The 11,928-nt window shown below is 48.2% G+C and overlaps 1 protein-coding gene across 1 annotated transcript; it reads left to right on the forward strand.

The window, feature by feature from the left end:
• Positions 1 to 3,112: 3,112 nt before the first annotated feature.
• NICOL1 (NELL2 interacting cell ontogeny regulator 1) lies at positions 3,113 to 10,482 on the forward strand. The gene is made up of 3 exons (XM_061556628.1): positions 3,113 to 3,355; positions 8,298 to 8,386; positions 9,707 to 10,482. The coding sequence occupies exons 1-3, from the start codon at positions 3,235 to 3,237 to the stop codon at positions 9,794 to 9,796; spliced, it is 300 nt and encodes a 99-aa protein (XP_061412612.1). The 5' UTR covers positions 3,113 to 3,234; the 3' UTR covers positions 9,797 to 10,482.
• Positions 10,483 to 11,928: the final 1,446 nt, after the last annotated feature.

An 11,928-nucleotide genomic window follows, 5' to 3' on the forward strand; every position in this document is an offset into this window, starting at 1 on the left:
ACGAATTGAGTTGGGACGCGGTCCAACCTGATGACGGAGACTTGTGTTGCCTCCTGATTTATTATTGTATTTATATTATTCTTTATATTATTATTTTTATTATTTAGTTATACCTACGTGACTTTACCGAAAAAACCTACGAGTTTGAATCCTTGCAGTCACGAAAGCTTCAAATCTAGAAGGAATCGAGTTGCCAACTCTCATCACAGTGCCCTATTAACAGACCAATTTAGACCCTATTGGTGTCACCCCGTCGTCATTATACATCTCAACGTTCATCCTACAAAATCCCGTGTACGTATTGAGACGACTGAACGCCGTATGAATCTGAAAACTCGTGTTCCCATTAACAGAATAGGGGCAAACCTTATTATGGGTTGACGGCTATGGCACTGTCGTCGAATCCAGCAACTTTGTTTTTTTGTTTGTCTCGCCACGAGATTCTGTCGAAGCAAACAGAAGCGACATCTCGGGGGACCGGGACATGATGCAGATCGAGGGGCGATCCCCAGCGTTGTATTGAGAATCCTGCGTTCGTTAATTATATTCAATACATTACGTGTTTCGTAACAGTGTTTATTGTGTTGTGAAGAAGGGCCATGGCCAGAAACGTCGCATTTCCCATTTAAAGGGAGTGATATTGACATGTTGAGTTTTGAGTAACATTTTTGGCTGAATTTGTAAAGTCTAGCGACACATAGAGGCTTTAACCTCCCCATCAACCATTTTAAACTTAAGAGAAACATTTAAATGCCCCCGTCCCCCTGCCAATGCCCACCCCACAGCAGTGGTATCGAGTACGGCACGTCGGTTCTCCACAGCTCAATTGACAAGTCGCGTGTGGTGGGGTAATGTGTGGGGACGCCCAACTCCAACACCGTCGTGTCGTCGTGGAAGAGTAGACCAAATACCCCGAGAGCTTTCCTCGAGTGGAGAACCTTTCGGCAACAGTAAAATGAGCAATTACTAAGATAAAACTGGACACGGCTACCGATTCGTTACTTTCGTAACCGGTAACCGATTATGAAAGCAGTTCTAACACAGTTACCGGTTGTCTTTCAACAACCCCGGGTTCTTTTGGGGCTGGTTGACACAGACTGCAACATGGATACTAAATTACTAAACTAACTAGTAAACTATTTTACGAAGTAAAGCCCACAGTTATACGTCTCTTTTTCAGAAGCCACCTTACCACATATGATGATAGCTCAACGAAGTGGGATTTCACGTAGACATTTAGCATAACTTTAAAAGCACGTTTCTAAATGTGGAGGGGAAAACCGGATAAATCAGAGAAAAATCCAGGAACCACGAGGATAGAGACATGCAAACTCAAAATATAAAGGCGTCAGGATCGAGATCGAGGTAGTTAACATCTCGTCAACGTGGATACCGTAGAGGAGAAATGACTTATGAAGGGATTATTTGCCGATTGTAGGTCGGCTAATGGTGTGTCATCACATTGCCTCCTACACTCGATACGGTAATTATATTATTCTTTGGGTCTTTCGGTAAAACCACGTAGATAGAAAAATAATAAAGAAATTGAAATATCACGACGTTTCGATCGCAACACAAGCAATCGTCATCAGGTGAAACAAACACAACAGGAGAACTGCTGATGTAGGAAACCATGTGTAATAATATTGGTGGATGAAGTCATTCCCACGTCGTGGTGGATGTTTGACCACACTGCGGGTTGGTGAAGGGGGAAGCCCAGGACTGACTCAGATATCACTCATGGCTGGTATCCGTGGCTGGGAATCGAATATGGGTCGCCGGGTTCATAACGCAGTGTGTTAACCACGAATACCAATAACCATCATTCGCCATTAAGTGACGTCAACCACACCACGGTCCCTGTGTACCAGGCTAGGTGCACTTTGAGGCCACGTGAAGTGTCGAAGACTCGCTGACAGGGCACGGGACAGACCCAGCAGGTGCCATGGGTTGACCGACTGAGATGACTGGCAGATGCGCCACCTGTGCCCCCTACTGTGCCAACTTGCTGTGCTTTAGCCACCCGGCGCTCCGCTCGTTGTTGTGAGCGTCGCTCCTCTGCCCTCCGTTGTTGTTGGAGGGCGACTGCCTCCAACTGGCCAGAAGCGTCCTTCACGAGCCTCCTCCACAGTGCTAACCACGACGCCCCCATTGACTGCATCCGACTCACAGCACAAGATAAATATGATGAATGCAAGTCACGTACAACAAGTTCACTAAACAGTCGGAGATATCTGAGAGGATTACAACTGGAAAACAGCAGAATATGTCTTGTATATTATACAGTCACCTATGAGCTGTATCATGCTCCCGCGGCTTTGCTCCTCGCCTTGAACCCGCGCTGTCCAGGGTGCTAAAATGTGAATAACAAAAACCTCAATACAGAAGTCAATAACAATGCCTTGAAGAGAAAACACGTACAATATATTGTCGGATGCGTTGATTTTTTTTTTGGGGGGGGGGGATAAATGTGTGCTTGTGCACCATTGCTAACGCAGCACTCTCACTAAATAATTAGTTCAGTGCTGAAGTGTGCGTCCTTGAATAGAGGGATAGCAAAACCGCACGGATTCTCTTTTGAAGCCCTCTCGTCATGGTAAGCACACCTCCCCATCGACATCTATCTCCTGAACAAATTACTGTTATCAAGAATAGTATAGTGCTGAAGTGTACGGTTTTAAATAGCCCTAGCCCGACTCGCATGGCGTGGAGAGGCTCTTGTCCTCCAGTAGCCTGGTATGCGCCTGGCATAAGGGTGGCCATCATCACTGCGGGGGGGTAGTTGTAGTTGGTGGTGGTGTGCCCGGACTCGCGTGTGATGTGTTGGTGTACGGTGCTTTTTCTGCAATATTTTGCTGTCTTTTCTTGAATTTTCTGTTTGCACATAGTCACATAGTCGCTTTAAGATGTTTTCTTGTTCATGTTTTAGTTTTTTGCTTGTTGCGGTTGCACCCGATTCAAGAGCCGAATGGCTCACAGGGCTATACCAAATAAATGAAAACTGAAACTGAATTGAATGTCACGGTGAGTGAGCGGCGGAGCTGAGTGGCGGCTCAATTAGCGCCGAGAGGGCGCGCGGGGCAGCCCCGCCCAGCGAGGCTGCCGCGTCTTTGTGAGCGCACGCAGAGGACGCACCGCCACACGACGGCCCTCCGAGCCCTCTGAGCCCGCAGTAGCAGTGCTCGGGCACGCGAGATCAAGATTCATCCCCCCGTCGTCACGCGCCGAGGAGACATGTCCCGGCAGCGCGTCCTCCCTTCCGTTGTCGTCGTCGTGCTGACGCTGCTTCTCGCCTGGACTGCAACAGCAGCGACAACAGCAGCCGTCTCGGGTGCCGCGCAGGATGGCAGCGAGAGTACGTGAGCTGCGTACGCGACGTGGGCCGCTGCTGCGGGGACGTGCTGTGCTCCTGTGCAGAGGGGCTGCGCTGTGTGTATTGTCATGGTGGTGGTGGTGCTGTGTGTATGGGGAGCGATTAGTGTAGCGGTCAGGGCACTGCGCTACATACCCCGCGACCCGAGTTCGAGTCCTGCTCACGGCCAATACCGGTGACGATTATCAAAACCAGTCATGGGCCTCCTCTAGGTCGACCCAGCCACAAATGAGTACCTGTTGCGGTGTGTAAACATCGCCACTCAGGAGACAAAGGCGGCCGGGCATGGGACTGGCCACCCACCCCTCGTGTGCCGTGCCGGCCTTCATAGGTGCTGCTCGCTAACCGCACTTGCCCCAACAATGCGTTAAGGCTATACGGGAGATATTTGTCTTTGGTGCAGTGTGTGATGATGAGGAATGCTGTGTTTGTGAACTGTGTGTGCTCTTGAGGTGTGCTGCCATTGTGTTTTTATTGGGTGTGTTGTGCTGGTGAGGTGTGCTGTATTTGTATACTATTTACGTGATTGTAAGGTGTGCTGTGGTTATGTACTGTATTTTATTGCTGTGCTGGTGTTGTATTTGTGTACTGTGTTGGTGTGATATGATGTTCTGTGTGTGCTGTTGGAGTGGTGTGGATGGTGAGTGTGCTGTGAGTGTGTGACGTGTTGTGTGTGTGTGTGACATGCTGCGGAGGAGAGGCTACTCTCCTCTGTCGGGAGTTGGACCGGTACCGCCTGGCAGAGGTCGCAACCGGGTACCCGATACCCGTTCCCTACCCGATACCCGGCTACCCGTACCCGGCCGGGTACGGGTACCCGTTTGCGACCCTGGTGCGGCCGGGTACGGGTAGGCCGTGAGTCACTGGTGAGTCACCGTTTGTCACTCATTTCCCAACGTCTTGTCGCTTCTCACAATTCAAGTCCCTAGAATCAACCCACCCGCGCCTGCAACATGGCTTCATCCCAGAGGTCGCAATCGGGTACCCGTACCCTACCCGATACCCGGCCGGGTACGGGTAGCCGGGTATCGGGTAGGGTACGGGTACCCGTTTGCGACCCTGGTGCGGCCGGGTACGGGTAAGGAATCAAAACCCGTTTGCGACCTCTGCCGCCTGGATCTCTGTGGCATACAGGAGGTCCGGTGGACCGGCTCTGGCTCCTGCCACCATGAGGGGTGGACAGTCCTCTACTCGGGGCAGGAGACTGCCAAACAACAGGGTGTGGCTCTTCTTCTGAACAAAAGAATGAAGGAGATGTGGGAGCGTGGCGGTAAAGTATGGGAAGCTGTAAGCCCCAGGCTACTTTGGGCTCACCTTCCCATCAACCGGAGGCGAGGAGTGGTGGTCGTGGTTACTTATGCCCCCACCGAAGACGAACATCCGTGGAGGGATGCAGGCAAGGCCGATGAGTCAGATGCCTTCTATGACCTCCTATCACAGGTGCTGGCTAAAGTGGCCCCTCGGGATAGTGTAATTTTGTTGGGTGACTTCAATGCCTGAGTTGGTCATCATGCTGGCACCTGGTTTGGAGTGATTGGAAGGCATGGGCCAGATCAGCTCAATAGCAACGGTAGGAGGCTGCTAGATTTTTGTGCAGCCCATGGGCTTGTAATTACCAACACGCTGTTCCGGCATCGGCACATCCACACAACATCATGAATGCATGCCGGGTCCAAGCAAGAACATCTGCTGGACTACATAGTGATGGACCAGCGGATGCGAGCCCATGTCCTTGATACCAGGACCTACCGTGGAGCTGATCTGCCCTCTGACCATCGACTAGTCATCTGTAAGATGCGCCTACCATTCTTCCACTCCGGTGGTGGGTGTACACCCAGGACCCCATTCCAACCTAAGGTGGCCTGGTCTCAGTTAGCTGATGAAAGTTGCAAGCGAAAATTTAATTATCGCTTGCGGCTGGGGTTGGCATCGTCCCCCACTCCTGATGTCGAGGGTAAATGGGCGAGGTTTAGGACTGTGACTCATGCAGCTACAATGGCTGCTTTGGGTACGTGATCCAGACCTCCTCAGAGACCCTGGCTGACAGAGGAGGTGTTCAGGATGGTTGAGAAGAAGTGACAGGCCCACTCGAATCGTCTACAGCATCCCACGTCAGAGAATGAGGAGGCTTACCGCAGCCTTCACTCGGATGTTCGTAGAGGCGTGAGGCGCTGCAAGGACGGGTGGTGGTCGCGGGTTGCTGAGGAGGCCCGTGATCACAAATCCCTATTTAACTCCATCAAAAAAGTAACCTGCAGCGCCACACCTATTACCATCATTAGGGGAAAAACGGTGATCCAATCTCCGACCCTCAGGAACAGGTTTGCAGATTTGCTGAGCATTTCGGTGAGGTCCTGGGGGAGGGGAAATCCCTCAGCCAGGAAAACATCGTGGCACAAAGTGGGGATGACCCTGCTGAGGCTGCGGTGCCTCAAATATTGGAAGAAGAAGTCACCCCCTATGAGTGGCTGGCTGAGGTGCCATCTGCTGAGGAAGTACTGAACGCGATCCAGAGTCTGAGACCAGTAAAGGCACCGGGCAGAGATGATCTTCCAAGCGAAATGCTGAGGGAGGGTGGCGTTTGTGCACAGACTGCCCTACATGACATCATAACAACAGTCTGGACCACTGGACGGGTTCCGCAGGATTGGAAGGATGCCCTGGTGGTCCCCCTCTTTAAGAAGGGGGAACGCGCAGACTGTAACAACTACAGGGGCATCTCACTCCTCAGTGTGCCGGGAAAGGTCCTGGCAAGGATTATTCAACATCGCCTTGCTAGGCATGCTGAGGAGAGGCTTGCAGAGCCCCAATGCGGTTTCCGGAAAGGGCGGTCCTGCACAGATGCCATATTTTCTGTCCATCTGCTGCAGCAGAGGTGTAGGGAATTCCAACAAGACCTACATCTCTGCTTTATTGACCTGGTTAAGGCCTATGATACCATCAGTAGGCCTGGGCTCTGGGTTGTTCTTCGTGCTTTCAGAGTCCCTGACCCTCTGCTCATGCTCATTAAGGACCTTCATGATGGTGAGCAGGCCCGGGTTAAACTACGTGGCCGAGAGTCAGAGCCATTCCCTGTACACCTTTGGGTGCGACAGGGATGTCCTCTGGCTCCAACATTATTTAACATCTTTTCGACCACATAGTTCGTGAAGCCTTCAGTAGCTGTACCGGAGGAATTTCCATCTGGTACAGATACAATGGGAGGCTGATCGATGCCCGGCTGCGGTCAAAGGATGGCTCCCTATTGGTCAACTACATCATGTATTTTTCATGAATATGCATTTTCCATGAATATGCTAAATTCCTCTTCATATGCACATTCTTTTGTTAAGGCGCTCTTTCCTCCACCTCCAACGCAGCTTATATATAAGCTCCTAGCTTGGCATTGTCTCATTCTTCACCTGAAGACGGCTGCTTGCGTTGTAGCCGAAACGTCGTGAGAATTATTTTATTTTATTATGTTTTATTTTTATTATTTTATTACTTCCCTTCTACGTGACTTTACCGAAAGAACTAAGAAGATACATCATGTATGCCAACGACCTGGTAATTGCGGCTCATTCAGAGGAGGAGTTGGAGGCACTCCTGCTGAAACTGGAGTGTGCCACTAAGAGGTGGGGCCTTACCATCAGCCCCACCAAAACGAAGCACCTGCCTGGGTATTTTGTACCATCGGACACTCCACCCCCACAACTCCCAATCGGTGATGGGGCAGTTGTGGAGAGAGTGGAGAGTTTCCCATACCTGGGTAGTGTGCTCATGACCGACTCCGGTTTAGCAGCAGAGGTCTCATTCCGAATCAGTCGAGCGGCAATATCTTTTCATCGGTTGCATATCACTGTGTGTAAGCTACCTGGTCTGTCGCTCCGCACGAAGCTTCAGGTCTTCTTGGCCACGGTCATTCCCTCCCTTCTCTATGCTTGCGAAACGTGGACCCCCCTAATGGAACATCTTCGCCAGTTAGAAACATTTAGGCTGGCCTGCCTACGATCCATCCTGGGTTTAATGAGGCTGGATTGTGTGAGGAGCTCAGAAATCCTTGAAAGATTTGGGCAAAGTCCCATCGGTGAGCTCATCAGGCAGGCAAGGCTGCGTTGGCTGGGTCATGTAGCCCGCATGCACAGCCACCGCATGCCTAAACAGCTTTTGTTCGGCCGGATAGAGAGGGCTAAATGGGCACGACATGGGCTAGAGAAGAAATGGAGTGACGTGGTACAAGAAGATGTGGAGCTGAGTGGACTTGCCGATGACTGGTGCCAGCGGTGTCAAGATCGGCCTCAGTGGAGGAGGCTCGTGAAGGACGCTACTGGGCAGTTGGAAGCAGTCACCCTCCAACAACAACGGAGGGCGGATGAGCGACGCTCACAACAACGAGCGGAGCGCCGGGTGGCTAAAGCACAGCAAGTTGGCACAGTAGGGCGCACAGGTGGTGCATCAGCCACTCGTCTCGGTCATCTCAGTCAGTTGACCCGTGGCACCTGGGTCTGCCCCGTGACCTCCTGCCAGCGGGCGTTCGACACTTCACGTGGCCTCAAGGTGCACATGGCCTGGCACAAGCGTCGTGGTGACATCACCGCCACTTAGTGGCGAATGGAAGTTGTTGTTATGTATGACATCATATGTGTGTGCGTGTGTTGTGTATGTGGGGGAGCGTTGGCACAGCGGTCAGCGTGCTGTGTTACGAACACGGCGACCCGAGTTATATTCTCGCCCACGACCAATAACAGTGGCAGCGAATATTTGAACCAGTCTTGAGCCTTCCGTAGGTCGGCTCAGCCTTAAACGAGTACCTTGTGCGGTGTGTAAACAGCAGCACTAGGGAGACATAGGCAGTCAGTCGTGGTGCTGGGCGCCTATGTCGCTCGCTTCATTCTGATATTTGTCTTTGTGTGTGCCTTGTGTGTGTGGGTGTGATCCTTCACAGTGCACCCTTGTGTAGACTGTCACGCTTTCCAGTTCATGCAACGCGCACTCAGTGAGATGCAGCGAGCTGCCAACAACTTGAACACACAGGTAAGTCCCAACCTCCTGCTGTACAATCGCATGGCTGGGTAAACGTGTTAATGTGAGGCTGTGTGTCGATTCAAATGAATGTAAATGCTTACCCCCAGCTCTCATACTCTGATGGTGCATTGTCTTTGAGTTGTGCGCCTTTTGGCGTCATCTGGTCCAACACCATGTGAGACTACGCTCTAAGAAAAGCTGTCTCGGGTGTGGACCAATCAATTTCAAGGGCAGTGCATACATTATCAGAGTTGTGTTTTTTGTTTGCATTCCGACTGCAGGTATTGTGGTCAATGCAAACATGACTTCTTGTAAAAAAAAGGTGTCAGTTTTGGTGCCAGATAAAAGGGTAAAAAACTAATTATCATATTTTTCTACTGGCAAAGGAGGTTCCAATGGTGTCAAACTGGAGATGTCATTCTTGTTTCATATATTCATCATGATGAGCCATAATTCACTGCTGGATTTGAGCCTTCCCAAGTCACTGTCCTGTGGTGTAGAAATCCATTTAGCACCTGCATTTTTTTTGCAGCTTTCATCCCTCCATCTTCATAAAGGGCATCCTCTAGGGCACGTTTCTTCCTTTGATTGCCACTCCGTAAGTCTTGACCACCAGCCATCATCCCTTCTAGTGACCATGCCTTGATAAAGCACAATTTTCTAAATTAAACAATTTTTAACTAAGTTTGGTGATTTCTACGTTAACTTGAAATAATAATAAATGTACAAACAGCCTTGCTTAATATCCGTGAAGGTAGGTTTGAATATTTTTTTACTAACGTTTGAATTACTGTTATCTGTACAGCAAAATAGTGATGTTTATTCTATATAATGTTGAAATGCCCAGTGGTCTTGCTCAGTTTAGTTTAGTCCTTGGGCCAGAGCAGAAAGGGATACCATTTAACAAAACAACATTTTAATGGTACCAACCTATTTATGGCTAATAAGAGTTAATTATTTGTTATAACACCTCAGGTGGTCCAGTGGGCATTGATTCTTAAGATCATTCATTCGGGCATTTAGCCCCCCTTCCCCCACCCTTCCCTTTTTTCCCTTCTACAAGAGTATAAGAGCTTAGAAAGACACCAGAGTTGCACAGTGTATTGAATCAGTTTATTGAAACATGCGGTTTAGACAGGTTTCCATTCTACTGGAATCCAGAATGTGTTTGTGCTGGTGTAAATCTCCTTTCATCCTCTGTGTGCACCTGAATCGTCTTGTTCATAAACTACTCTTGAAAAAAACACCTCAGTTGGTACAGACATATGAAATATCTGGTCTGGTCTCATAGACTAATCCTGTCGATGGTGCCCTGCATGGTGTGTGTAGACGGAGGCGCTGCTCGCCGGCGTAGCAGCACGAGAGCGTTGCCGCTGTGATCTATCCCTCCCTGTGCTGGGAGAAGACACCAAGACCTGAGAGAACTCAGGACGACCCCTGTCCCACTGCTGTATACATTTGTAGTTACCATACGCCTTCTTCCGCTTCTTTCCCTCGGCCAAAAGTATCCAATCATCCAACTCACTGTCCACTCTTCAATTCCCTTTGAGCAACCTCTTACAGATGACATCTTGAGATACAGTAAAACCACTCTCATCCATAATCATTCAACCATAGTTCCTGTTACCAGCAGAGGTTAGTGGATGTAAATTTGTACCCGTTTATTCGATACGTTTATATGAAGGATGGCAGATAAGAGCCTCTTGGTATGACGAGTTCGTTGTGACTGATGCTGTGGCTGTGGCTAAATATCTAAACCACAGCCACTGCCTCGTGCATAATACATGACATAGCATGGGGCATCCCCGGTGTGAATAAATAAACTCGACATCAGAAATATTTGAACCTTATGGCGGGACCCCGGGGTCCCGAATAAACGGAAGTCAAAATCATAATTAATTCATTTATTTTTGACGACTCCGCGCACATAAACGCCGCGACCCACCTGGCGCGGTTCATTCTGTTGTCATGTCCTCCAAGCACAGCGAGGACGAATGCGCAGAAGAAACAAAACTTTGAAACTTTGATTAGCACATCGTGTAGAGCTCGTCGAGAGGAATAGATTTCCGTATCGTTCACCTTCAACAACGCAGTTTATGCAATAGCCGGGGGCTTATGGGACCCCGGGGTCCTGCCATAAGGTTCATTTGATAAAATGTTATTTATCACGCTTTTCACTCCAGAAGATTAACCAAGCACTCCAATTTCCATGAGATCCATTTACATCTTAGAACAGAGAAAGTCTCGACATCTACATACAATATCATTTATTCTGGGACGGGCCCTTAGTTGTCACAGCAAGCATCTAAGTCATGCATGCCACGAAATTCACTGCATTTCAATGCTGGACCAATCCGAGCTAAATTGCCCTCACGTGCTTTTGGAATATATATCAACAGAAATATCTCCATATTTAAGGCACTGAATTTATAAAGAAAATCTTGGGAATTGGTAAAACTATATGAGCTTCATAAAATAGGATTATACTTGCTTTTCATTTTCCATATTTGATATAACTATAAAAAATGAATGGAATTGCTAAAAAATTACTTTACCAAAATAAATTTTGTCAAGCAATAACAAAACAATTGGAGGTGCATACTGGTTAAGTTGTACCATTATGGGGCTGCCTTCATTCAGCAGTAGATTTGCAAAATCCAAATTTATCACGAAATATATCTGTATTTCAAATGTTCTATAGCGTGATACTTTCTCATTTTTTGTCAGGTAATTATTCTGTCTGCTTTGAAGAAGGAGCATTTCCCACAAACATTGGACTGTCCTTAAAGTGTGCCCCCATAAAAAAACTGCTTATAGCTGCGTTTCAATTTTTTTCTATGTTCCGGTAAAATTACTCATTTTGTATTCCTGGTATTTAGACAGAGAAGTGATTGCGTTTTGTCACTAGGGGTGGGGGGCTGGGTGGTCCGTGGAAATATTTGCATCGGCTGAGTGGTCCGCGGGCCAAAAAAGAGAAACACTGTTGTCAGGCACAGGCAGGGTGAATAGTGACAACATAGTGAGGTTGTTTATCACTTGGTGCATCCAGTGGTTACTGATGAATCTCATCTTCCAACCGTCACACAGGAAGGCTCCAGTTTTTGCATGGAAGTCACGGAGTGGTCACGGAAATCATAAATTTAAAGTTTATGACATCTTAAACATAGCTGTGGAAACATTTCATGAGGTACTTACTTTTTTTCTTTAAAAAATGCTGTACTGCATGTGCTGCACAGACAGACGTGTGAGGGGCGTCATGAGGAGGGATGGGGCCATATGGTTATCCCCATAAGAACTGTGTCCCCGTTATTTTATTATTTTTAAAACGGTTATATTCACATTGACTTGAAATGTAAAAAATACTCAAATTGGTAACTTTATGTATTTTAAAACGTTTACAAACTTTCTTTTTAGGATTTTAACTTAAATACATATTGATATTTATCATACAAGACACGTTTTCAGATGGGGCACCATCTCATGTTATTCTGTGACCTTTCTGTGAATAGTTTTTTTCTCCTACATGTCAGTCTTGAATTTTACTAAAATAA

This window comes from Lethenteron reissneri, chromosome 22 (genome assembly GCF_015708825.2).
Source record: "Lethenteron reissneri isolate LAM-NWPU_2019-01 chromosome 22, ASM1570882v1, whole genome shotgun sequence".
NCBI classification, from domain to species: Eukaryota; Metazoa; Chordata; class Hyperoartia; order Petromyzontiformes; family Petromyzontidae; genus Lethenteron; species Lethenteron reissneri.

What these genes read in the sequence shown, in the direction of transcription:
- NICOL1 (XM_061556628.1), top strand. Translation starts at nt 3,235, where the DNA reads ATGTCCCGGCAGCGCGTCCTCCCTTCCGTTGTCGTCGTCGTGCTGACG. An exon ending in CGCGCAGGATGGCAGCGAGA is followed by an intron (nt 3,356 to 8,297) that starts GTACGTGAGCTG and finishes GATCCTTCACAG; the next exon opens with TGCACCCTTGTGTAGACTGT. An exon ending in CCAACAACTTGAACACACAG is followed by an intron (nt 8,387 to 9,706) that starts GTAAGTCCCAAC and finishes TGGTGTGTGTAG; the next exon opens with ACGGAGGCGCTGCTCGCCGG.